The sequence below is a fragment of the Trachypithecus francoisi genome, unplaced genomic scaffold (assembly GCF_009764315.1).
Source record: "Trachypithecus francoisi isolate TF-2019V2 unplaced genomic scaffold, Tfra_2.0 Lachesis_group6, whole genome shotgun sequence".
NCBI lineage: Eukaryota > Metazoa > Chordata > Mammalia > Primates > Cercopithecidae > Trachypithecus > Trachypithecus francoisi.
In genome coordinates, this window is record NW_022681471.1 from 96,857,964 (window position 1) to 96,883,759 (window position 25,796).

The 25,796-nt window shown below is 43.4% G+C and overlaps 1 protein-coding gene across 1 annotated transcript in view; it reads right to left on the reverse strand.

The window, feature by feature from the left end:
* DDX3X (DEAD-box helicase 3 X-linked) overlaps positions 1 to 20,127 on the reverse strand; it is a 35,962-nt gene extending 15,835 nt beyond the window's left edge. Inside the window, 18 exon segments of the mRNA XM_033201766.1 lie at positions 5,290 to 5,428; positions 5,727 to 5,880; positions 6,117 to 6,234; positions 6,326 to 6,507; positions 7,501 to 7,530; positions 7,533 to 7,644; positions 7,723 to 7,867; positions 8,614 to 8,774; positions 8,883 to 8,981; positions 9,192 to 9,277; positions 9,655 to 9,790; positions 10,160 to 10,203; positions 10,206 to 10,258; positions 10,337 to 10,495; positions 11,352 to 11,484; positions 13,845 to 13,892; positions 15,947 to 16,004; positions 19,085 to 20,127. Of these exon segments, the coding sequence (XP_033057657.1) occupies positions 5,290 to 5,428; positions 5,727 to 5,880; positions 6,117 to 6,234; positions 6,326 to 6,507; positions 7,501 to 7,530; positions 7,533 to 7,644; positions 7,723 to 7,867; positions 8,614 to 8,774; positions 8,883 to 8,981; positions 9,192 to 9,277; positions 9,655 to 9,790; positions 10,160 to 10,203; positions 10,206 to 10,258; positions 10,337 to 10,495; positions 11,352 to 11,484; positions 13,845 to 13,892; positions 15,947 to 16,004; positions 19,085 to 19,129 (1,902 nt within the window). The 5' untranslated portion in view covers positions 19,130 to 20,127.
* Positions 20,128 to 25,796: the final 5,669 nt, after the last annotated feature.

Sequence of the window (25,796 nt, forward strand, 5' to 3'; positions counted from 1 at the left end):
ATGGACATTTTTGTTTCCACTTTTTGGTTACCATGAATAATGCTACAAAACATTCACATACTTAGCATTTTCATTTTTCCTGGGTAGAATCCTCCTAAGAGTGGAATTGCTGACTTTATCTCGTTTTGAGACACCTATTTCCTGCTCTTAAATCGTATTGGTCCGTTTTGTTTTCTCCCATAATAAACATCTTTCAAGTCACAAAATACCCTTTCATAATATAATTAAACAGTGCTTTGTCAAAAAAGTCGTTTCTCAGAATTATCCTAAAGAAAACCCAGTCAAGTGTATGTAGAGAAAACTGAGGAAAAAGAAATCAATGAAGAATGAGGAAATTAGGCTGGACGCGGTGGCTCACACCTGTAATCCCAGCACTTTGGGAGGCCGAGGCGGGTAGATCACGAGGTCAGGAGATCGAGACCATCCTGGCTAACACGATGAAACCCTGTCTCTACTAAAAATACAAAAAATTAGCCGGGTGTGGTGGCGGGCCCCTGTAGTCCCAGCTACTCGGGAGGCTGAGGCAGGAAAATGGCGTGAACCCGGGAGGCGGAGCTTGCAGTGAGCCAAGATCGTGCCACTGCACTCCAGCCTGGGCAACAGAGCGAGACTCCATCTCAAAAAAAAACAAAAGAGTAAATTAAAGAGTAGTCATTATAGAAGGGACAGCCACATTGGAAACAATGACACTAAACATGCTGAAAAATAGATCATAAACTGAAATGAAGATATGAAGCAAAGCAGGTTTAAATATACCCATAATTGTATTAAAAATAGAATGGAACAGAAGAAAGCAAAACCCAAAGATAGTCTTATAACTTTTTTTTTTTTTTTTTTGAGACGGAGTCTTGCTCTGTCACCCAGGCTGGAGTGCAGTGGCCAGATCCCCACTCACTGCAAGCTCCGCCTCTCGGGTTTACGCCACTCTCCTGAATCGGCCTCCCGAGTAGCTGGGACTACAGGCGCCCGCCACCTCGCCCGGCTAGTTTTTTGTATTTTTTAGTAGAGACGGGGTTTCACCGGGTTAGCCAGGATGGTCTCGATCTCCTGACCTCGTGATCCGCCTGTCTCGGCCTCCCAAAGCGCTGGGATGACAGGCTTGAGCCACCGCGCCCGGCCTTAGTCTTATAACTTTCAATGCCCTGTACCTACAGTAAGTAGATACCTCTGCATTCTGGAGTAGTGAGGCCCTATCAACAATGTATTAGTCACTGCGCTCCAAAGAGCAAGCCTGTGGCCATTCAAGCAGGTCACTTAGAGCATAGAAGCAAGGGAAACATTTTAAGCATGGTAGACATAGCTCCTACAAAGCCATTTAAAAATCTTGAAATTCAGCCAAGAATCCAGGAAACACAAAGAGTGCACAGGAGTGACAACTGCATTTAAGTGTAATTAAAATTAAACCAGCTTAATGTAGTAAGTAAACGTACTGAATGTGTCACCATAATCCTAACCATGCTAGACTAGAAATAATCTCAAATTTTGGCAGTTCCCCCAAAGCAGATTGTCATGTTCACTCCTCATCATTCACATCATAAAGGGGAACTTGAACTCTTCTTTAGCATCCAATTTCACTCCACAAGTCACTTTCAGCCATTGACTATTCAATGGAGCCATCCTAAACCTTTCCATGTTTGACTAAATTGAGACCCAAGTATGATCATCTTTTCTATCTTCAAAATACACATGGCCATATCTCAAAATTCTGCTCCAAAAACTTAGGCTTGAGTTCATGACCAGAAAAAGGTTAACTATCCAGAACCGTATTTCCTTACAATGCAAAAAATTCTTAATCATACTGCAAACCTTCAACTAGTGAAACAAAAGCTGAATACACGTATTCCTTAGGTTGAAACATACCAAACTGCTAGTACGACAATCTAATCAAACACCTATGCAATTGAGGTAGCAGCCTATTGCAGCATTGTGTATGGTAAGCATAGATGTCTATTACCTGTTTTTTCTTTTTTTAGAGGTAAGGTCTTGCTATATGTTGTCCAGGCTGGACTTGAACTCCTGGGTTCAAGCCATCCTCCTGCCCCTCAGGTTCCAAGTAAGCTAGCACTCACTATAGGACCATGCCATCATCATACCTGACCCAAATACATCCTTGATTCCTTCCCTAAGTACATACTTACCATCACTTGGACTACTGACACACTTGACTTTTATTGTGCTCATTCTTTCACTGTTCAACCATCCTTCATATCGGATACTTCAACGAACGGCGAGACTCTCACCCATGTAAAATTGTTGAAAGTATAAGCCAATTTCTAGTACATGCTGTACATCAGTAAAGGCCTTTTAGATTTCCATCTATTACAAAAATCCTGCTTCACTGTATTTCAAGCTAACACCATCTTCATCTTTCATTGCAAATACTTATGAGAGTCATTCTGTATCTAAGAGGCATCTCAAAAAAAACAGCACTGGATGACAACCAAAAAAAATAACATTTTACAATTTTCAGGCAAGAGCACTTTATTTTTACCTCTGAAAATAAACCACAATTGACAACAACAAAGGAGACTGTGCAGTTCAACTTTTTATTTTAATAAAATCAGAATATGCACAGCACATGCAGTGCTAGCATCTAAACTAATACAATAAGCAATTACTAAAGCTACAGTGACTTGAGGTTCAATCTTTACATTCAGCAAGTTTAAATCCTTACATTTTTGAAACCTTATGAACTGAAAATATTGCTTGCTGATAAAACTTGCTCAAATGCTATTGCTGAATGTACAAGTCACTGATTATGCCAATACAACAAAGATAACCACATGTTTGAGGATTGCAATGTGCCAGACATTCACTGAAAAAAAAACAAACAAAAAAAAACACACAACTAAACAAAATTCACACAACAAACATCTGAGAATCTGGACACTTCACATCAGTGTTTTGAAGTGTTTCATTAATATCTTAAGACAAGTGTATCAAAACCTTGGCATGATTTAATTTCAAGTCGCCAATTTTGTTTTTACTAACATCAGAAAGTTATGGCTACACTGCCAACGCCGGGTCTGCTTAATTTGACTTAAGAGTTTAATATGACTTAACATTAAAAGCTCACACTACCCCGAAATATATAATTTCACGCATACGGTGACATTCAACATTCAAGTGCCAGTGTTTTTGTACTGTCTTTTGGTCAAGTTTCTTTAAACTTTCAAAGAATCACTTTTAGGCTTACAAAAATAAATATTTGTCAAAATGTTCAATAAATATTACATAAAACTAGCAGCAAAAAGTATCTAGAAATCTGTCGTGTGCAAATAGTTTTCTTCTCAACTATCATTCCCATGGTCCCAAATAAATTTTAGAATCTAGTCCCATCCCCTTCCTAGACAAGCTGCGTTCAACAATCTCCAAGAGACAAAGTAAGATTGGAAGTTTAAGGACACGCACACAAGACATATATATAAAATTCTCTGAATGTGCAATAAAAGAAGTACTTTGTAAAAAGTTATGGGCAAAATGTACAAGGGCCTAAACCTAGACTAATTGAAATAGCACCATAACAAATGACCTCAATACTGTCAAGTGCACCTACTTAATAAAAGTTTTAGAACAAGGCACAATACACTTGAAAATCTATTGCACTTTAGGAAATTTTTGCCGTCTTCCTATGCCACTGTAAAAAGATGGAGCGTTTTCATCACTGCATTCTGGCCACAAAATTAGCACAGAATTCAAAGTGGCAGAGGCATTTTAGTGGTGGACAATGCTCATCTTTGGCCAGATTTAGCATAAACAGACTATAAATACAATGGAAACCTATGCAACTAAAACTGACTAAAACTGCACTGTAGAGCAGAATTGACACCTTGTGCAGTTATGTACATATTTCCAACCTGTGTGATCTCAAAGATTTCAGTTTGTTACTCTTCTGGAGCCATTTTACAAAGTCTATAGTAAGCCAGTTTAACATCTCAACGCAGCTTGAACAGAGTAATGTGAATCGGCATTTAAAATAAAGCCTGCTGCATTTAATTCTTCCTGTTCATACCCTCTTGACCAAAAAACATCAACACTAGCATGCGTTATTAGACCAAAAATCATCCAAGGCCCTAATGAGGGCTGGTCATTGCTGTGGTCAGCCATTCTACCATTTCAATTTCATTTATGGCAGGCATTTAAAAAGTCTAAGTAGATGAATTCTCCTAAAAACCTATTTCAAGTTATCAGACCTTTAAACTTTCCCTGTAATAGTATGCCCACATTTGGCTAGCTCATTAATTAATGATCTGCCTAAACGTTGAAAGAGGAATTGCTGTATTTACTTGCATTAACTTTGAAAACAGTGCTTTGAATGTATGCATGTATTCATACATCACCTTATCATGACTGGAATGGCTTAAAGACTATCAGTTCTAAATACCTATCCAGGATAGAGTGAGCAAATCAGAACTTTAACTTAATACAGTTTGCCACATTAGAAACTAATTCCATTAATATGCTTCAAGACATTTGTTGTTTGTTTTCCCCCAATCTGCAAGTATCAAAAAAAGCCCTAATGCAGGCTACCGCATAAGTTTTTCCTTATATTATTTATGGATGAATCGATGATTCCTGTTAAGTTGTATCACACCTGTGTGCCAAGGTTTGATTTTAGCCCAAGTTCAGTAAATTTATTTTGTCAAAACAATTGGTATCTTGAGCATTACTGAGCCAACAGGACATCAAAATAAAAAGTTGTCTAAAGTTAAAGGCACAGTACATTAACAAACAAATGATCCTCAGTCACAAAATTATAAATGCAGTTTGGGATGGGGGTAGGCGGGAGGGGAGTTAATCCAAACTACAGCAATGAAGTCTTCAAACCACCTTCTGAACAGGGCTGCTGATTGTTACTTTCATTTCTTCTTGTGACCTTGAGCTCCCTTAAAAAAAAAATTTCAGTGGAGAATCACAGCTGGTAATGTACTGCGAGTTCTTGAAGCTACACAAGGTATAGTCTGGCTAAGTTACATGTGGTTTCCATATTAGCTTGTTTGGCAGGGTGACCTACTGCAAAGCAGGCTCAGTTACCCCACCAGTCAACCCCTGGGAGTTATAATTTCCTCCATATCCATCACTGTTGTAAAAGCCTCCATAGCCACCTAATGAGAGATTTAAAAGAGAGATAAATTAATGAGTTATCCATCATTAATATAATCCTTCCCTTAAGTACTTTGCCATCAAGTTTCTATAGTGCTGATCTTAAATGGTTTAATTAGGCTTTGAAAAAGATGACTAAACAGAAAAAAACCTTCCCAAAGCTATGAAGTTACAGATTAACAATACCTCCACCGAATCCTCTGCTGCTACCGTGGCCACCTCCGCCACTGCGGCTGCTGCTTGCGCGGCTGCTGCTGAAGCTGGAACTGCTGGCACCACTACTTTGTCGGTAGTCTCTGGCACCAAACCTCCACTAAATCTGCTACTATAAGAAAAAATTTATGTTGGTTCACATGAAGATGAAATTCCACTGAAGTAACCCAACTCTTACATACTTCCCAATAACCAATTTCTGATTTTTGCATTCAAACAATTCCCCATCCAGCCATATTTTCCAACATTAGAATGGAGTGTCATCCATTCTAACATAACCCTTTACCAAAGAATCTAGAAAGCCTAAGATGATTAAGCTTTTTAAATATTGAAGTTAACCGTGGACATTATGCATGCAGAGGAACACTAGAAATTGTAAGTGAACACCTATTATACCATCTATACCTCACCTCTTAGAACGTCCACGACTGCTACCCTTGTAGTGGTGTTCATAAGCCATGTTTTCTAACCAAGATGGCACTTCTTGTTTAGCTTCAACAAGAAGATCCAACAAATCCTTAGTAATATTTATGTTCCTCTCGTTAAAGAATGAGGTTGCCAGGCCTAAAAGAGTTCCCAAAAAAATATATAAACAAACGTCTTCCACAAAGTAACTTGCTACCGTTCTTACTTTCCTATGCAGAAATATTTAAAATATTACAATCTAGTATTTAAACAAGTGCTTAGAGCAAAATCTTTGTCACTTTCATTGTTAAAAAACGTATTTTAGATCCTAGCAAGTTCTTTGCTGCACGCATCACAGCTAAAAACATGAAACCATCAAGTAATCAAATACTTACCAAGGTTTCCTACACGTCCTGTACGACCAATGCGATGTACGTATTCTTCAATATCACTTGGCAAGTCAAAATTGATGACATGTTTCACATTTGAAATGTCCAGTCCTCTTGCTGCTACCTGGAAAATAACTTATATGAGATATGGCCCACTTAAAAGAAAAATACTTGAACATGCTCAACTTGAATAAAAGAAAGATGTTTATACATACTGCTGTAGCCACTAGAATTGGGCTTTTTCCTGAGCGGAACTGGTGAAGGGCCTCTTCCCTATCCCTCTGAGAACGGTCTCCATGGATACTGGTACATGCGTATCCTTCATGGTATAAGAAATCCTCCAGAGAATCTGCACCCTTTTTGGTCTCCACAAACACTAAGGTCAGTGAATCCTTGCCTGTCGTTGAAAAATTACAGTTTTTGTCACTAATATGGCTTAGTTCTCTTTGCACTTATGTATGCACAATTTTCATATGTCAATTAAAATACATATATATCTTCTTAAAAATGGGCTTTTAACAGCATGTTTTAAATTGAAGAGGAAAAGTAATAAAGGTAATCCAAATACATTTAAGAGATGGGGGTCTCACTATTTTGCCCAGGCTGGGAGTACATTGGCCATTCACAGGTGCAATCATGGCATACTACAGCCTCAGCCTGCCAAGTAGCTGGGACTACTTGCATGTACCACTGCACCCAGGCCAAATGGATCACCACCAGAGCAATGAAAATTATTCATAATTTTAGCTGGGTGCAGTGGTACGTGCCTGTAGTCCCAGCTACTCTGGAGGCTGAGGCAGGAGGATTGTCTAAGTCTACAAGTTCTGGGCTGTAGTGTACTATGTCTATCAGGTGTCCACATTAAGTTTGGCATCAACATGATAACCTCCCGGAAGCAAGGGAGCACCAGGTTGTCTAAGGAGGGGTGAACCAGCCCAGGTCAGAAACAGAGCAGGTCAAATACTCCCATGCTAATCAGTAATGGAATCGCGCCTGTGAATAAACCCTGCACTCCAGCCTGGGCAACACAGAGAAACCCCCATCTCTAAAAAAAATAAATTCATAATGTTGGCCGGGCGCGGCGGCTCACGCCTGTAATCCCAGCACTTTGGGAGGCCGAGAAGGGCAGATCACGAGGTCAGGAGATCGAGACCATCCTGACTAACATGGTGAAACCCCGTCTCTACTAAAAATACAAAAAACTAGCCGGGTGCAGTAGCGGGCACCTGTAGTCCCAGCTACACGGGAGCATGGGAGGCTGAGGCAGGAGAATGGCGTGAACCCAGGAGGTGGAGCTTGCAGTGAGCCGAGATTGCGCCACTGCACTCCAGCCTGGGCAACGAGCGAGACTCCGTCTCAAAAAAAAAAAAAAAAAAAAACATGATGTTACCTGTTGCATTTAGGAGGTCAAGCAGAAATGACGTTTGTCTGATTCTTCCACCCAAACTACTTTCTGTGTGATGTTTTCAGAGGTAGAGCCAACTCTTCCTACAGCCAAGAAGATATATTCATCTAAGAAATCACGAGCCAGCATCTGAAAGAAAAAAATTTTTTTTATTACCTGAGATAAACAAATTTCTAAATAAATAAAATTTGCAACATCCAACAGTACCTGTATTTCCTTAGGAAAAGTAGCACTAAACATCATAGTGTGGCGGACACCCTTTGGAGGCATAGTATCTTGTTCAACTATTCTACGAATCTGAGGCTCAAACCCCATATCCAACATCCGATCAGCTTCATCTAACACCAAGTATCTGTCATGTCATGAGAAAAAAAACAAACCTGAGTTTAGAATGAGGAGAAATCAAGATGGTTTTAGTATGGCTGTTAGTATAATTACAATTGTATAAGTTATTACAATTATACATTCATTAAGGTGGTGCCTCACACTGCGTAATTTTACAGACACAGCACAGGATTCTTGCCACTACATAAATCATTCAAAATTACACAGCCAAATTAGCCCATCCTAGTTGATTGTCCCACGAGCTGATCATTCTAAGCCTCCACCAAGATGTTACTACTGATTTTTCAACATTAAAATTACCATGAACAAGCTTTTTGTAAAAGTTAGATGTCTGAAATACATCACTTCTCAATCTTAAAATTTAGACAATGTTACACCACCACAAACCTAATGGCCAGTAACTTAATACTGCATCCCATACATTTAAAAATTAACATAGTTAGCCAAGCACCAATGGCTCATGCCTGTAATCCCAGCACTTTGGGAGGCCAAGGCAGGTGGATCACCTGAGGTTGGGAGTTTGTGACCAGCCTGACCAACATGGAGAAACCCCGTCACTACTAAAAATACAAAATTAGTTGGGCGTGGTGGCACATGCCTGTAATCCCAGCTACTTGGGAGGCTGAGACAGGAGAGCCACTTGAACCCGGAGGTGAGGTTGCAGTGAGCCAAGATTGCGCCATGGCACTCCAAGCCTGGGCAACAAGAGTGAAACTCCGCCAAAAAAACCGAAACAAAACAAAAAAAACATACTTGCAAAAGTCTAATCCAATCTTTCCTCTTTCCATCATATCCACTAGACGTCCTGGAGTGGCTACTAACAAATGGCATCCACGTTCCAAGTCTCGAATCTGCTGACCAATATCGGCACCACCATAAACCACGCAAGGACGAACTCTAGATCGGTATGAAAACTGTAAGCAAAAAAACGTTATGAACTTCAAGATCAAAATGTTTACATGTTCATAAAACATTTAATTAGAATCAATGAAAAAGCTAATAATCACTGAACTCATACTTACTTTTCTGGCTTCCTCGTAGATCTGTACTGCCAACTCTCTCGTTGGTGCTAATACCAAGGAGATGGGGTACTGTTTGCGGCGCCCATACCTTCCATTTTCCTAAGAAATAAATTAATTTTTAAGTTAACTCTACCTACCCTGTTTGAAAAGTTCATCACAACATAATTCCCTTTTGTAATTTATAGATTACAGATTACACTTGAAAACTGTTTTTCATTCAACTTAAGTCTTAGCATCATTTAGAAAGCCCTCTCAATGGCCCCCTAAAAAGTTCTACAATAATTTCCCATTTTATAAAGAAACATCTACCTTCATGGCCCTCAAAGCCTCGCCTGGACCATCTGAATAAATCTGACTCAAGATGGGCAAGAGAAATGCTGCAGTTTTTCCAGACCCTGTTCAAAAACAAACAAATCCTGCTCATTAATTTTAAACAGACATTGGTAGATGACAGTGTTTTTTAACTGCCCTATTACTAGTAATTAGTACTTTTAGTTTATGATTAAGTTTTCCAAAAAGTGGCTTCTTTGGTCCATCTCTAAGAGGAGTCAGCAACCTGAGACTATTTTTGTAAATAAAGCCTGCTATTTTTATAAATAAGCTCTTACAGAATACAGCCATACCCAATAATTTATGTATCATTTATGGCTTCTCTCATAGTCCAATAGCAGCGCTGAGCAGCTGCAAAACTGCATGGCCCATAAAAAACAAAATATTGTCTAGTCCTTTACAGAAGAAATATGATGTTTCAACTCTTACGAGCTGAGCTTACCTGTTTGGGCACAAGCCATCAAGTCTCTTTTCTCTTTGATAATAGGAATAGCATGCTTTTGCACTGGAGTTGGGCGAGTATAACGAGTAAGCTCAATGTTTCCCATGATAATTTCTCCCATCTCAACATCACTGAACTGTGAAGAAATTCAATGGGGTTAGAAATGCTATCTAAAGCTATTTCTGTTTTATACTAATAATGGAAACAACCAACAGCTGATTTGTAACTCAGCTTATAGTTTAAGAAAATTACCATATTATATTTTGAGAAAAAACAACCCCCAGGCTTACTGCACATTGGAGAAGACTTTGGGTTTTCCTATGTTTGACCCATTTTCTATTTTAGGTAATAATTATTCATAATGGTGACACTGAACTCAACTCCTTTTCCACAAATCCATGAAGCCTTTGGTCTACATGACTTTATGAAGCTCATCTCACATTCTATGTACCATGAAAACATTTACACCTCCCTGTGTCTTGAAAAGTCAAGTAAAAATACTTACACTTTCAATATGTGGAGGACAGTTGTTGCCTGTTGCCTCAACTGAATGTCATCATATTTCTCAAAATTAATCCCAGTGTTGCCTCCAGAAAAGAGTTCCCTCAAATCAAAAGATGGATAAGTTCATTTGTTATACTATAATGCTTCATCACAAGTAACATACACTTCAAAAACTTACTGTTCCAAGCGTTCACTTGGTGGGAGTGGTTTTGACCAATCATCTTCATCTGATTTGTCACACCAGCGACTGTTTCCACCACGTTCAAATTTGCCAAAGCCACTTCTGTCACCACGGCTGCCAATGCCGTCATAATCACTCCGTCCACGATCATCAAACCTGAACAGCACAAGCAATTAATCAGAATCATATCATTTAACCATTATCAGATTCTTATCCCTACTCTAGAACTGTATCTGGAGACTTAAGTTATGGTTAACTATAAGGATGTCAAAAATCCAATTCTGAGTTATTTGACAAATAAGGCTCTCTAACCAGCATCATTTACATAACCTCATTTTCTAAAATCAGTAATCTTTGTATTTCTATAAAGTCGTATAGCCTAAAAAGCCTCACAGATGACAAAATTAAGAATAAGATTTTATTTGAAACTGGCAAACAGCTCACAACCTTCATTTAAAGTGCTCATCCAATATATTTAATGGTAGGGAAAAGAAGAAAATAGCACACCAAATATCAATCGTCCTAGTTATAATAGGATGTCACTTAAAGGACAATTCACCTGTGTGACTTTGGATAAAAGGTAAAAAATAATCCTTACCTGAACTAAGATGTTATTAGAATTTTAGGCCTGTTTGCGAAAAATCAGGACACAGGACTAACGACAGCTATTAGGCACATGGGGTCAGTTCACCATAGTTGTGTAATCAAAAATACAAGGTGTTTAGAAATTGTTATAGAGTCCACAAAAATCCCAACCAAATTAGGTTGTGTTTTAAGTGGAACATATAAAACTCGAGAAAAAGAATAACTCATTTCATTATGCCAATGAGTATATTCCTATTTTCATCTAATTTCTAAGAGGAGGTTCAATGTAGTAAAAGCCTCTTACAGCTAAGCAAATACAATGACTAAACAGACATAATGCTTGACATCCAAATGGGTGGTCAGGATAAGGACTTACTAAACTGTTATTACACATACACATAAGGTGGTAAGACAAGAAATCACTTACCTTCCCCTTGATCCACTTCCACGATCACTGAAGAAGCTAGACTTCCCTCTTGAATCACTACGAGATCCAAAACTGCTATACGCATCCTTATCTTTGCTAGAACTCCACCCTGAACTGTCTTTATCGTAGAAACCTTTGATTAAAAGAGCACAAATCCATTTTATTATTAATTAGAAATAGGAACCATGTTAAGGTATTATCAATCTTTCTCAATTTGAAGGCCTCCACTGACTATCTTATCTCTGTGGGCTCGAGGTTCAATCTCAAGATATTCCTACCATGGCCCTATAAGAGAACCAAGATTTAGAGCTGGCTTACACCAGGACAAAGTTTTTCTTTAATTTTCCCCACCAGAAAATATTGTCCACTGGCCAGGAATGGTGGCTCACGCCTGTAATCCCAGCACTTTGGGAGGCCAAGGCGGGCAGGTCACTTGAGGTCAGGAGTTCGAGACTAGCCTGACCAACGTGGAGAAATCCCCTCTCTCTAAAAATACAAAATTAGCCGGGTGTAGTGGCACATGTCTGCAATCCCAGCCACTCAGGAGGATGAGGCAGGAGAATCACTTGAACCCGGGAGGCGGAGGTTGCAGTGAGCCAAGATCACGCCATTGCACTCCAGCACGGGAAACGAGTGAAACTCTTGTCTCCAAAAAAAAAAAATTTTTTTACTCTACACTAAATCAAGCAATCTGACTTGTTTTTTTTGAATGAATACTACCTCTAAGCGGTCAATAGCTTTGCCTATAACACATTGATTATGATACTGTTGTATGACCATCACAATTTAATTTCCATTCATTTTATAGGTGTGAATGGGTATACTAGGAAACAGTTACTATTGTTTCCATGTTTCTTGGAGGTGGTATTCATTTAGAACATTCTTAGACTGTTTTGATGACAGCAGGAATACCTGGGAAAAAAAAAACCCTCATCACTATATATTCTCAGTATAGACAAGGTCCTGGGTACGGCTATAAATATCCAGGTAAGGGGATGACAACATGTAAATTAGCCCCAAGACAGATAGAGGGTTTAAACACAAGTAGAGTGTTTAACTAGCTTCAGCACACCTTATTAGTCAGAAACAGTTTCTGAATTCAATTACTTTCCTTCTGCCTTCTACCTCCTACTGTTAGGCCAGTCAGGTGACCAACAGCCTTTGCTAACAAGAAATAGTTGAGTAAGAGTGTGAGATCTCTTCCAGCTCTAAAACCTCTATGATACTGCCATACACACGAGGGTCAATTCTAGCTAGTATACTAGGAATACTGAGAACATCCATGATGATAAAGACAAATTCCACAGTAACCTCCCCTAAAAAGAATATAATGCCAGCTGGCACGGGGGCTCACGCCTGTAATCCCAGCACTTTGGGAGGCTGAGGCGGGCGGATCACTCGAGGTCAGGAGTTCCAGACAAGCCTAGGCAACAAGGCAAAACCCCTAAATACTAAAACATACAAAAATTAGCCAGGCGTGGTGGCGCATGCCTGTGATCCCAGCTACTTGGGAGGCTGAGGCAGGAGAATCACCTGAATCCAGGAGGTGGAGGTTGCAGTGAGCCCACGCCACTGCACTCCAGCCTGGCAACAGAGCGAGGCTCTGTCTCAAAAATAAATAAATAAATAAATAAATAAATAAATATAATAATAATAATATAAGAATATAATGCCAAAGTGATCTTCCCATAGAAATAACACAGACTTTATATACATGCATCGCCAGGACAGTGAAGGTAACAGACTACATATGGATGGAGGAACAGCAGCAAACCATGTGCTCCCCTATGGACTCTCCACTCTTCCTATCTGCCTTCTTTATACAGTATCTTCCCTCCTCATCTTTAGTTTTCCTGACTTTCCCCTTTTCCTCCAATTTTGGAAGGTCTAATTTTACAGAATATAAAGCACCCCAACAGCTGTCTCATAATATGAAACATACACTAGCTGTTATCTATCGCTACATTACAACCGCAATGGGAAAGACGCCAGATAGTGTAAAATACATTTTGGACAAAACCCTTCAAAAGCAGCAAGGCAAGGAGATGAAACCAGAGAATCACTCCCAACGCTGTAATTTGTTAACTATTCTATGATAAGCCCATCTTCATTTCTGGCAACTGTGCCAAGACAGAAATAACCAGGTTGTTATCATTATGCAGCTTGGTTTACACAGTAGGGGCACCCACCTCTTCCAAACTAAAACCATGCTGTGAATGATTACTAACAGATTCAGCACAAGACTAGCGAAACTGTACAAAACCATGCCCTTGGCGTCAGAACAGTTTGACACAGGAATGCCGAATTTCCCACTGTGTAACATTAGATGAGTTTTTCCAACGTTATTAAGCTCTAATATTTGAACCAGGTTGACAGAAGCATAGAAGAACACAATGTTTAGACTTCCCCCAAATGCCTCATTTTCCTTAGGCTTTGACTAACTTCTAAAGGAGGCAAAAAATTAGACCAACGAAGTTACTTGTGGGGACCTACCTTTAGTAGCTTCTCGGTTCCTTAAATGAGGAGGAATATAGCGCCCTTCTAAAAAAAAAAAAAAAAAAAAAATATATATATATAATATAAAAAACTAAATGCCAAAAACCCTTTCATTTAAATTTCTGTTACTAAAAACTGATTCTGGAAATTAAAATCTCCAGCCTTCCAGTCTGATTACCTACCTGGACATTGGAGAGGGGAGGAAAAAAGAATCTAATTTTAAATGGGTTATTGCTTCATAAGGAGAACTATGAGTTTGATAAAAAAAAAAAAAAAAAAAAAAGCTGATTTGGAACCTAATAGTTGAAATCCACAAATTGAGCACATTTAGTCACTAGTGGTCATTTAATGTGATTTTTTTTAAAGGCCTACTAGATTTAAGAGAACTGTCATAAAAACTAAGAGGATCACTTACAGCATTAAGCATTACTGTAACAATTTAAGATTACTCATGTAATAAATCTCACAATCTTTTGTTTCTATGCCAGTAAGTTGCAAAACATACAACAAACATACAAGGAAAAGCTGCAAAGGGGAGTTAATTTCAAGGAATTGCAGGTTTTAATTTGGGGCTTGCTGAGTTTAGCTGATGGCTGCTCTGTATGCAGGCAGGAATACAGCCTAAACTATGGATAAGCAAAAAAAAGCAAATAATATAAACCCAAATAAAGTCAATTTGCTTTATAACTAGTAACATGTCATTTAACTTTCTTTTTCTAGACTGAATTAAACGTTTTTAAAAATCTCCATTAGGACAATCAGTTCCTAAAAGATTCTTAGCATGACAAATAAGGTGAAAGTTAAAGCAAACACCAATTTTGTGCCCAGTGAGGTTGTTCTTGCCTAAAAATGAGGACACATCACAGCCCATACTCACGTTTGTTTTAATAAGTAGAAAGAGATCTGAGCTAAATAAGGGTCTATTGCCTTATTACCTCATAATAACCAACAAGATCCCCTACCTTAACACTAACCTCTAACAAGTCTCTAAACAACCCCTTAAAAGAAAAAAAAGCGGCCGGGCGCGGTGGCTCAAGCCTGTATCCCAGCACTTTGGGAGGCCGAGACGGGCGGATCACGAGGTCAGGAGATCGAGACCATCCTGACTAACACGGTGAAACCCCGTCTCTACTAAAAATACAAAAAACTAGCGGGTGAGGTGGTCGGCGCCTGTAGTCCCAGCTACTCGGGAGGCTGAGGCAGAGAATGGCGTAAACCCGGAGGCAGAGCTTGCAGTGAGCTGAGATCCGGCCACTGCACTCCAGCCTGGGCGACAGAGCGAGACTCCGTCTCAAAAAAAAAAAAGAAAAAAGCAACTTTTCTAATGCCTTTTTAAAAGAAATGACACATTTGAAAATCTAACCTAACCACCAATCCAGAATTCAGTATAGTCTTCTGTTCTTCAGGAGAAAGGAGCAGCTATAACCGATGAAGTGCATGTTCCCTTATTTCAATTTAATAAATATAGTCAGTTAACAGGGACACATCCCCATCACCTCTAAACTGGGCTCAGGATTTATAATGGACGAAAACTCTTCTAGAGATAATTTGATATAATAAGTTCCTTTCAATGGTTAACTGCTTTTACTCAAGAGAGCCAGCTAGAAAGGCAACAACACTGGCCAGGCGCCGTGGCTCATGCCTGTAATCCCAGCACTTTGGGAGGCCAAGGCAGGCAGATCACCTGAGGTAGGGAGTTCGAGACCAGCCTGACCAACATGGAGAAACCCCATCTCCACTAAAAATACAAAGTGAGCTAGGTGTGGGGGTGCATGCCTGTAATCTCAGCTACTCAGGAGGCTGAGGCAGGAGAATCGCTTGAACCGGAGGCAGAGACTGCAGTGAGCCGAGATCACACTATTGCACTCCAACCTGGGCAACAAGAGCGAAGCTCCATCTCAAAAAAAAAAAAAAAAAAAAAAAAGGCAACAATGCTTTAGATTGACCACTAAGTACTACATAATTCTGTAACACAAAGACTACATAATTCTTTAAGCAGTAAAAACTGAAAAGCAAATTTCTTAAATTTTAAATAAGCCCAATGAAATCTTAAGACATAAGCTCTAATACTCAATAAATTCATAAGATGTTTTACTTACTGCTGGCTGTACTTCCTCCACTCTGATTATCTGAAGAGTTCAGGTCTAGGCCAGCAAACTAGAAGAGAGTGAGATGGTTAGCACCCCATGTGCTCAAATACTGTATTAAGAGAAAACTAGTCCCGCCCTCTAGCATTTGCTAGCACTGCATTCAAGTAGTTGGCCAGTCCACCTCACAGGGCTGATACCAACTCTTAATGAGAAAGTGACTAAGAATGCTTTCAAGTCTGTAATGCTCTAGGCAAATGCAAAATAGTACTATTGTATATACTACAGAAGGCGACACACCAAGATGCTTGTGCTATTTAGAAACTGTCCAAATTTCATTTATTCATTCAAAACAAATTTTCACTGCAACATGTTCCATAGCACAGGCTCCCTAATCACCAAACTAAAGCTTACACTGAATCTCTCAAAACTATTCTTCAATGTCAGATAAGGGATTCGTTTTAGTGCCAGTCATAAACATTTCCAACGCCAACTTTCTGTAATACCTGGTATTTTAAACCTAAAAAGCACACCTGAAAAATGTCAGGACAAATTTTGAATTGGCCGTTCTTTAGTTCCTTCATCCCCAAATATTGCCCACGTATTTTTTAGTCGGGTAGTACTCTTAAGAACAACAACAAAAAGAGCAATATACCAACCACTTACAGAACACTATGTTAAGCACAACACTGAAGTAGTTTGACTGATAATTCGTTTGGTTTTTTGAGTCTCCCTCTGTCACCCAGGCTGGAATTCAGTGGTGTCATCTCGGCTCACTGCAATCTCCGCCTCCCCTAGTAGCTGGTATTACAGGGGTGCGCCACCACGCTAGGCTTTTTGTATTTTTAGTAGAGACGGGGTTTCGCCATGTTGGCCAGGCTGGCCTCCTGACCTCAGGTCAGGTGATCCACCTGCCTTGGCCTCCCAAAGCGCTGGGATTACAAGCATGAGCTCGGCTTGAAGTAGTTACCTGTTTATTACCCCATTTTAACAGAAGTTCAAAAATGACTTTGAATAAATGGTACAACTGGCATTCAATGCTCTTAGAGTAGGACATTTTAGTGCCTTTCATCTCTATTTCTACCCATCCCCCTTACACTGCTATCTCATATGCCTCAACATTCTAGAAAAAGGTTATATGCTACCTTCGTAACGTTGTATAACCAGGAACTACTCACAAGTAGTTGGTGGAAAAAACTGTACATGCGAAGTGTTTCATTTTTCTCAAAAAAGCCACAAAAGACCAAGTCACACAGTACCGTTGCCAACCTGTTTGCAAAAGATACACTATATACCATGTTTACAAATCTTGTGTTTAAAGCTCAGTATGATACTGCCAAACTGCATGCATCATCAATGGAGTCACTGAAAACTGGAAGCAGATGGGGAGTGTAAGACTTCAGGCACCTAATTTCCAGAATTTCTATGAGCAAAAACACCACCGCGCTTTCTCTTGCTACCGTTAATACTTTAAAGCACGGCAGAACCACAAACTTTCCTTTTGCACTTGTTATAGTACAATTTTGCTTTTTAAATAAGGTTCACTGCTGCCTAGAATCCTTAAAAGGACACTATAGCTAAATGGAAAATGGTAAAACTGGGAATACTCTGTGCTGCTGGTAGATTGTTAAAATGTCTGTGTTTAATTCAACATATGAAGTGTCAGCAATTAGAGGATTTAATATAATTGGTTCATTAACAGGGAGAAAATGCTCCCAAAGGAACAGATCAATTCCTAAAAAATATTACATATGACTACATTAAAATATGTATTCAATTAATTTGTGCCACTAAACTTCGTCTCAGGATTATTCCGGAGTTTGTGAAATCAACTCCTAATCATAAGTGTATTTAAAGGCTCCGCATAACCCACACAAGAGCTTATCTGAAACGTGGTGCCACTGTTGCGGCGGGATGCAGACTTCCTGCCACCAAAGCCCAAAACATTCTCTCAGATCACACGTTCTCCTCTCGTCTGCCCCTAAACCCTTAGAAGGGAATTCTGTCTAAAAGACTCGGGGGCCTCGGACCCATTGCGAGATTCTACTCCACAGGCAGCAACAAGTCAACAACAAAACTATTTACTTCCCCCCTAAGCCGGGTGTTTTTCCAATGGCGGATTCCTGGATCAAAGTCACTAACATGAACACACTCCCACAACCCGCGAGGACCCCTCCACTCCAGAACAACGCGGGGCTCCCGGCTAACTCGCCACACAGGGACAACCTTGGCCAAGCAAGGAGGAGAAAGGGCCTCGCTGGCTCCCTAACCTCCCCGCCGCGTCTAACCTCTGTCTCCAGAGCCCAGCGACCCATTCCTGCCTCCCCTCCCCGCCCCCACTCCTCCCCAATCTTCTGCGTCACAAAACTTTCCACTCCGGAAACGCAGCCTCCCCGGCCGCGGCGCCGGGCCTGCGGACCCTGCGGACCCTGGGCTGAAGCGAAAAGGTCTGCGGAAGGAACGCGAGAAAAACAAGACGCCCATTCCATCCTCCTTTCCAGGCCCTCGCCCGCCCCGGACCCGCCGTCTCCCGGGAGTGAGCCACAGCGCCTCCCGTGCGGCACCACACAAAAGAGGCCGCCGCCATTACCCCGAGCGAAGGCCACCCCCTCCCCGCCGCGCCGCCCCCTCCCCGCCGCGCCGCCCCCTCCCACATTCCTGGGCCGCGTTCCACCCCTTGCTCGCAGGCACGCAAACACCAGATGCCGCCGGGTCCTCCAGACGGGAATCCAGGCTGCGCCAGCCGTGAAGGCCGAAACCCTCCAGGCCAAAAGGGTCTCCAGTCGCGTCCCGCCGCGCTGCGCACTCCCGCAAAACTCCCCCTCCCCGTCACTAATCCGTCGGGGTTCGCGCATGCGCGTCCCCGCGAGAGCGCGCGCACTCCCTCCCCCTCCGCCCGCCTGCGCACGCACACACAAAAGCCGCCATTGTGCTCGTCCCGGGGACAATACAGCGGGCCGAGACCGGGCCCGGGCGACAGCCCCAACCAACGTTCCTGTCCCTCCATAGCCCCGGGGCACTCACACCCGCCAGCCCGGGGCACCCAGGAAATGAAAAGTAAGGGTCCCGGTTAGCGCTGCGCCATTAGCCAGGTTAGGTCAGAGGAGGGATTCACGCAGCAGCCAGCCCGGTGGGGTCCTTGCGGCTCACCTGCTGGTCCAGCCCGAGCGCATTTTCCACCGCCACATGACTCATCCCTGAAGAGTACCGAGAACTCGGAGTCTTCCGCTGCTAAGCGAGTGTGTCTGTTCCACCGCGAAGGCCCTCTCACGGGAGAACTGCGGCTCTGGAGCGCACCGCGCGGCCACGGATCTAATATACCCGCTTGAAAGCCCGCTACGTCAGCACGTACAACGTGTGCCCTCCCTCTCGCACCGCAATCCCGCGTCGCGGCGACTAATCCCCGGCTACTGCGCGCTCCCTCAGGTCTAACCTCACGGGATTTCCTACTTAGTCCCGTCGCCCCTAGCAGTCCTGCCTTTGCGCTTAGGGCGCCAAACGCTGTCCGAGTGCTCCCGAGCTACACTTCCCGTGCTCTCCGCTAAAACCCTAGTCTCAGCCTCGGAGGTCTCGAGATCTCGCGAGAACTTACGTCTCCCGCTTACCACCAGCTAAGAGGCCTGGAAATGTTAACCTAGGCCTCTTCGCTCCCCTTTCCAACCCTATGCACTCAGCTTTCGTTTTTCGTTTTTTTTCTTGGGTTTTTTTTTGTTTTTTGTTTTTCCAACACTGGCCTTCACTCTTCTTCCCCTCTCAGTTCCCGGCTTGGAGATGTGGTGGGATTTCTCCGGTCTAATCTGCCCTCGGTCTTCCGCGTGTAGCCTCCCCGAAGTCGGAGCTAGGCAGACAGTCCCGAAACCGAGAGGGCGGCAGGCCACGTGACCGCAGGTGTCGCGTGCGGTGGCCATTTTGTGAAGCAGGAGACGGTGGCTTGAATATAGAGTGCTTAGGACGGGGGGGCGGGGAAGAGGAGGAGAGAACAGAGGGAAGGGGAGGAGGGGGAGGGAAAAGAGGGGAGCGGAGGAAGGGGAAAGGAGGAGGGAGGAGGGTAGGATGGCGATCGGGGCGGGAGTCGGGGGGAAATGGAGGGGAGCCGGCGGCGCGCTGGTGGCCCGACACCTCCCAGCGCGGTTGCCTAGGCAGCGGGGGCGCCGCCTAGAAACACACAATGGCCCCTCCCGGCCAACCCCCCGACGTGTGCGCGCGCGTCCCCGCCCCCCGCGGTGAGGGAACAATGAGAGAGTCACGCGCTGATCCAGAGCCGCCGCTGGCGCGCCCTCCCGGGACCCCTGCCCTCCGCAGGAATGCGGGCTACATTTGCCCCTAGCTTCTTCCCGCGGGGCACCCAGCTGCTTAGGGCAGGTGAACACCGGCGTTGCGGGGAGCCCGCGGGTGGCGAACGGCTCTTCTAGGGCCCAAGGGTGTCGGGAATGTTTGTAGCCGGTGCAACCTGGGCCTGCCGGAGGGGCTGCAGCGGGGTTACCGGCCTGGGCTCGGGGTGACCCTCAGGCCGCTGCAGTGGATGAGAAACGGGAGGAACCAGGTTTCTGCCGTCGGAGGAACCTCTTCCTGTGGCCCCCCCCAGGCAGGCCACCCCAAGTCCCGGCTTCGGTGCCGCAGGCCCTTAAATACAAGAAGATGTGTTTACTAGTGGATTCCTGGCTTTGAGCAGGCGCACGCACATCCGTGGTTTCTTATGACCGCTTTCCCCTCTCTCCTGACCCTCAGCCCGACGGAATTAAATAAAACGCAGTGGTTTCCACCACCCCCCAAAGGGTCTTCTGCTGCCAGGATTCAAATAGTTCGTGCTCATCACATAATTTACTATACACAAAACTTCTCTCCCTTCCCAATTTTTAAAATCGAAATGGAAATTCGAACGAGATAGGGAGAGAATATCACACTGTCGGGGGCAAGTGGTTTAACGGCTTTGGGTCTAAATTTCCTCATCTATAAAAGGAGTCTGCTACATTCCATAACCCTGTGAAAGACCCAACTCCTTTTCGTAACTAGTATTTTCTAACGCCCCTTTTACCTATACTGAAATAACAAATCATAGGTAATACTATGTAAACCTACAAACACAATTTCAAAAAACATGACCTATTAACAAACGGAAGCGGCCGGGCGCGGTGGCTCAAGCCTGTAATCCCAGCACTTTGGGAGGCCGAGACGGGCGGATCACGAGGTCAGGAGATCGAGACCATCCTGGCTAATACGGTGAAACCCCGTCTCTACTAAAAAATACAAAAAACTAGCCGGGCGACGAGGCGGGCGCCTGTAGTCCCAGCTACTCGGGAGGCTGAGACAGGAGAATGGCGTGAACCCGGGAGGCGGAGCTTGCAGTGAGCTGAGAGCCGGCCACTGCACTCCAGCCTGGGCGACAGAGCAAGACTCCGTCTCAAAAAAAAAAAAAAAAAAAAAAACAAACGGAAGCAAAATGATTATAATAAAACAACGTATTATAATATGTGAATACCGCCGCACAGCTACACTAACTAGTGGGAAGATACCTGCCCAGTAGAGCCACAAATGCAAACTGGAAAGGTGTTTTGATTTCACAACTCGAGTTCCATGTACAGCATTGCTACTAGGAACCTCATTTTCCACAATGTTGAACTATTAATAATGTTTAAATAAAACAGTACAGTCTTCCTTCAATTGAAACAGTAGTTGGCCGGGCGCGGTGGCTCAAGCCTGTAATCCCAGCACTTTGGGAGGCCGAGACGGGCGGATCACGAAGTCAGGAGATCAAGACCATCCTGGCTAACCCGGTGAAACCCCGTCTCTACTAAAAAATACAAAAAACTAGCCGGGCGACGAGGCGGGCGCCTGTAGTCCCAGCTACTCGGGAGGCTGAGACAGGAGAATGGCGTGAACCCGGGAGGCGGAGCTTGCAGTGAGCTGAGATCCGGCCACTGCACTCCAGCCTGGGAGATAGAGCGAAGACTCCGTCTCAAAAAAAAAAAAAAGAAAAGAAAAGAAACAGTAGTTGCATTTGTGGAAAATTCAGAATATATGGAAACTGGGCAAATATACTTTGTGTTCATATGTAAAACAGTGTTAGTTCTAGGCTTAGATGATAATGAACTCGTTTTTCACCAACATCAGTGTCCAATGGTTCAATTCTTTGCTCTATGGGACTGACCAGCATCACAGAACATCCTAGCATGCCTGGCTCCTGCCCACTAAATGCCAGTAGCCCTCGCCAGTCATTGTGATGACCAGAAATACACAGATTTCTACAATGCCCCTTGGAGAGTCACTAGGTTTAATGATATTAGGGTCCCTTCCTGCCCTGAGATTCGTGGATTCTCATGGAGTATTGGTGAAGGACCTCGGTTTTGTTTCAGTTTCGTTTTCCTATGAACCAGGGTAAACATGAGTCAGGTTCAAAAACTGTGAGTTCCGATAGCTCTTCAAAATGCATATAGCAACAATGGGATGCACTGACTACCCTGGTTCTGGGCTTTGTTTTACTTTTCAGTAGAGCCGAGTACAGGGTACCGCCATGGGAGTACCTAAAAGAATTAAAATATACAGCAGTTCCCTATTTTCAATTAACCCCTGCTGATAGGCATACTCGGTTCAAACCAACAGGGTATTTTGTTAATCAATATGTTATAATTGAAATATCCAATTGGAGAGGAAGCGGGAAAACATACAAAGCTTTGTCTTCAAACACATTCACTGAAAAAGAATGATGTGCACACTTGAGGCAGCTAAATAAATGAGCCAACTTTCACAGCACTCCAAATGACTTTTCCATTAAGCAACATTTGCATATTTTCTCCACATGGCAGTTATTTGCAAATTTTATTTGAAGTGACCTAAAAAGGGTTAGAAATGGCTGAAACCAGGGAAATTTTTTTTGCACGCTCCCTTTCTTAATGTTTCCAGGCATTTTAAGTGCCCATATTGAAGCAAATGAACTTCCTGCAACACCGCCCCTTCTCCTCCCGCCCCACTTCCATACCCATTCCTGGAGGTAGCGCAGTGAACCAGAGTCTAGGAATTGCAACTCCTCTAACTAGCAGTTCAGCTCCCTGCTTACAGGCACCAGGCAACCGTGTTGACAGTGCCCCGGCTTCCTTATCTATAAAGTTGAAATACAAGTAGTCTCTGCTTCCAAGAGTGTTTGTGAGTCAAGGGCTTGTGCATGAATTGAAAGTGCTTTGCGAGGCAGGGCGTGGTGGATAATGCCTGTAATCCCAGCACTTTGGGAGGCCTAGGCACGCGGGATCACTTGAGTCCACGAGTTCCGGCGTGGTGGCGCGCGCCTGTAATCCCAGCTACTCTGAAGGCTGAGGTGGGAGAATCGCTTGAGCCCAGGAGGTGGAGTTTGCAGTGAGCTGAGATTGCGCCACTGCACGCCAGCCTGGGCGACAGAGTGAAACCCGTCTCAAAAAAAAAGGGGGGGGAGGGGAGGAGAGGTAGTGTTTAAGATTTTTTTTTTATAGTGCTTTGCAGGAAGTAAGAGCTTAGTACCAAGTGGCTCTGTATCCACATACACGTGTCTAGCTCCCATCCTCTCAACTCCCCTAGTAGAGTAAGTTGCTCTGGGCACTGGGCTCCCACCGTCTCCACTGTTCAAACCTCCATTGTAATTCCGTGTGGTACTGCAGCTGTGTGTGAGCCCACAAAGGACAGGAAGTTTGTCACACCTCTCTATGCAGAATGGAGACTGAGGTAGACTGAAATCACATTATCGCGATGCACATAAATAATGTGCCCAAGTAACCTAAAACCTGGGACAAAGATAATTAGACTATTCCGAAGCTAGAAGAAAAGGAGTTGCAAAAAGGATTCCAAGAGATAGGTACCCTAAAGCCTTTAGTAAATTTCATGATTGCCAGTCATTTTTCTGCAAGGTCCAGGGGAAGGGCCTCCTGGGTCCAGCTGATCCATACTTTTTTAGGGTGGATTTGGAATAAAGTTCAAAGACATGGACCTTCACTATAATGAGAAGGATAATTATGTGTGTGGAGGTAAATGCAGTTCCCTACTTACTCTCTCTGGTTTGGGTTTTTTTTGTTTGTTTGTTTTTTTGAGACGGAGTCTTGCTCTGTCACCCAGGCTGGAGTGCCATGGCGCGATCTTGGCTCACCACAATCTCTGCCTCCTGGGTTCAAGCAATTCTCCTGCCTCAGCCTCCCGAGTAGCTGGGATTACAGGCATGTGCCACCAGGCTCGGCTAATGAGCCACCACACCTGGCCTTAGACAATTATTATACTCCCAAACAGCAGATCCGGCATGGAATCTGCTTTCCTTTGACAAAGAAGACAAGATCAAAAACAAAATTGTATCAAAGGGCATCTTTTCTACCGCTAAAATTGCTAAAAATATTTTCAAACAGCAAAGCTCAGTGCACTTCTGCCTTTGTTTATGCAAAGTGACCGAAGACTGAAGTCTTGGAAGTACAGTGAAGGGGGTTGGGTCATATGCCCTCAGGAGGCCAAGCTGCCTCTTAGGTAGTAGGAGCATTTTTAGCAATCACTCTCTCATGCGATGCAGAACTTAAAGCCTAGCCATACCTCACAGATAGGGCTGGGGGCTGCATAGCAGTCCTGTGTTGGAATTATATATTCTACTTCAAACCAATTTACTCTCCCCTACACCTTCCTACTTACAGATTATTGCTGTTATTGTCCTACAGACCTTTCTTGATGTCTATTAGATTTAATCTTTTTTTTTTTTTTTTTGAGATGGAGTTTCGCTCTTGTTGCCCAGGCTGGAATGCAATGGCACGATCTTGGCTCACCGCAGCCTCTACCTCCCAGGTTCAAGCAATTCTCCTGTCTCAGCTTCCCGACTAGCTGGGATTACAGGCATGTGCCACCACACACGGCTAATTTTGTATTTTTTGTAGAGACGGGATTTCTCCATGTTGGTCAGCTGGTCTCGAACTCCCGACCTCAGGTGATCTGCCCGCCTCGGCCTCCAGAATGCTAGGATTATAGGCGTGAGCCACTGCGCCCAGCCTAGATTTAATCATTTTTTTTTTTTTTTTTTTTGAGACGGAGTCTTGCTCTGTCGCCCAGGTTGGAGTGCGGTGGCCGGATCTCGGCTCACTGCAAGCTCCGCCTCCCGGGTTCACGCCATTCTCCTGCCTCAGCCTCCCGAGTAGCTGGGACTACAGGCGCCTGCCACCTCGCCCGGTTAGTTTTTTTTTTTTTGTATTTTTTAGTAGAGACAGGGTTTCACCATGTTAGCCAGGATGGTCTTGATCTCCTGACCTTGTGATCCGCCCATCTCGGCCTCCCAAAGTGCTGGGATTACAGGCTTGAGCCACCGCGCCCGGCCGATTTAATCATTTTTAAAGCTTTTAAAACTTTTTCAAGGTTTTAACTTTGATTTATTTAAATACTTTTTTTTTTTTTTTTTAAGAGACAGGATCTCCATCTGCTGTCCAGGCTGGACTGTAGTGCACTTATAGCTCTCTGCAGCCTCAAACTCCTGAGCTAAAGTGATCCTCCAGCCTCAGCCTCCTAAAGTGCTGGGATTACAGGCATGGGCCCACCACCCACACTCAGCCCTTTAAAGACATCTTTTTTTTTTTTTTTTGAGACGGAGTCTCTCTCTGTTGCCCAGGCTAGAGTGCGGTGGCACAATCTCGGCTCACTGCAACCTCCGCCTCCCAGGTTCAAGCGATTCTCCTGCCTCAACCTCTCGAGTAGCTGGGACTACAGGCACATGCTACCACACCCAGCTAATTTTTTGTATTTTTTAGTAGAGACAGGGTTTCACTGTGTTAGCCAAGATGGTCTCGATCTCCTGACCTCCTGATCCACCCGCCTTGGCCTCCCAAAGTGCTGGGATTACAGGCATGAGCCACTGCGCCTGGCCCAGAGACATCTTGCT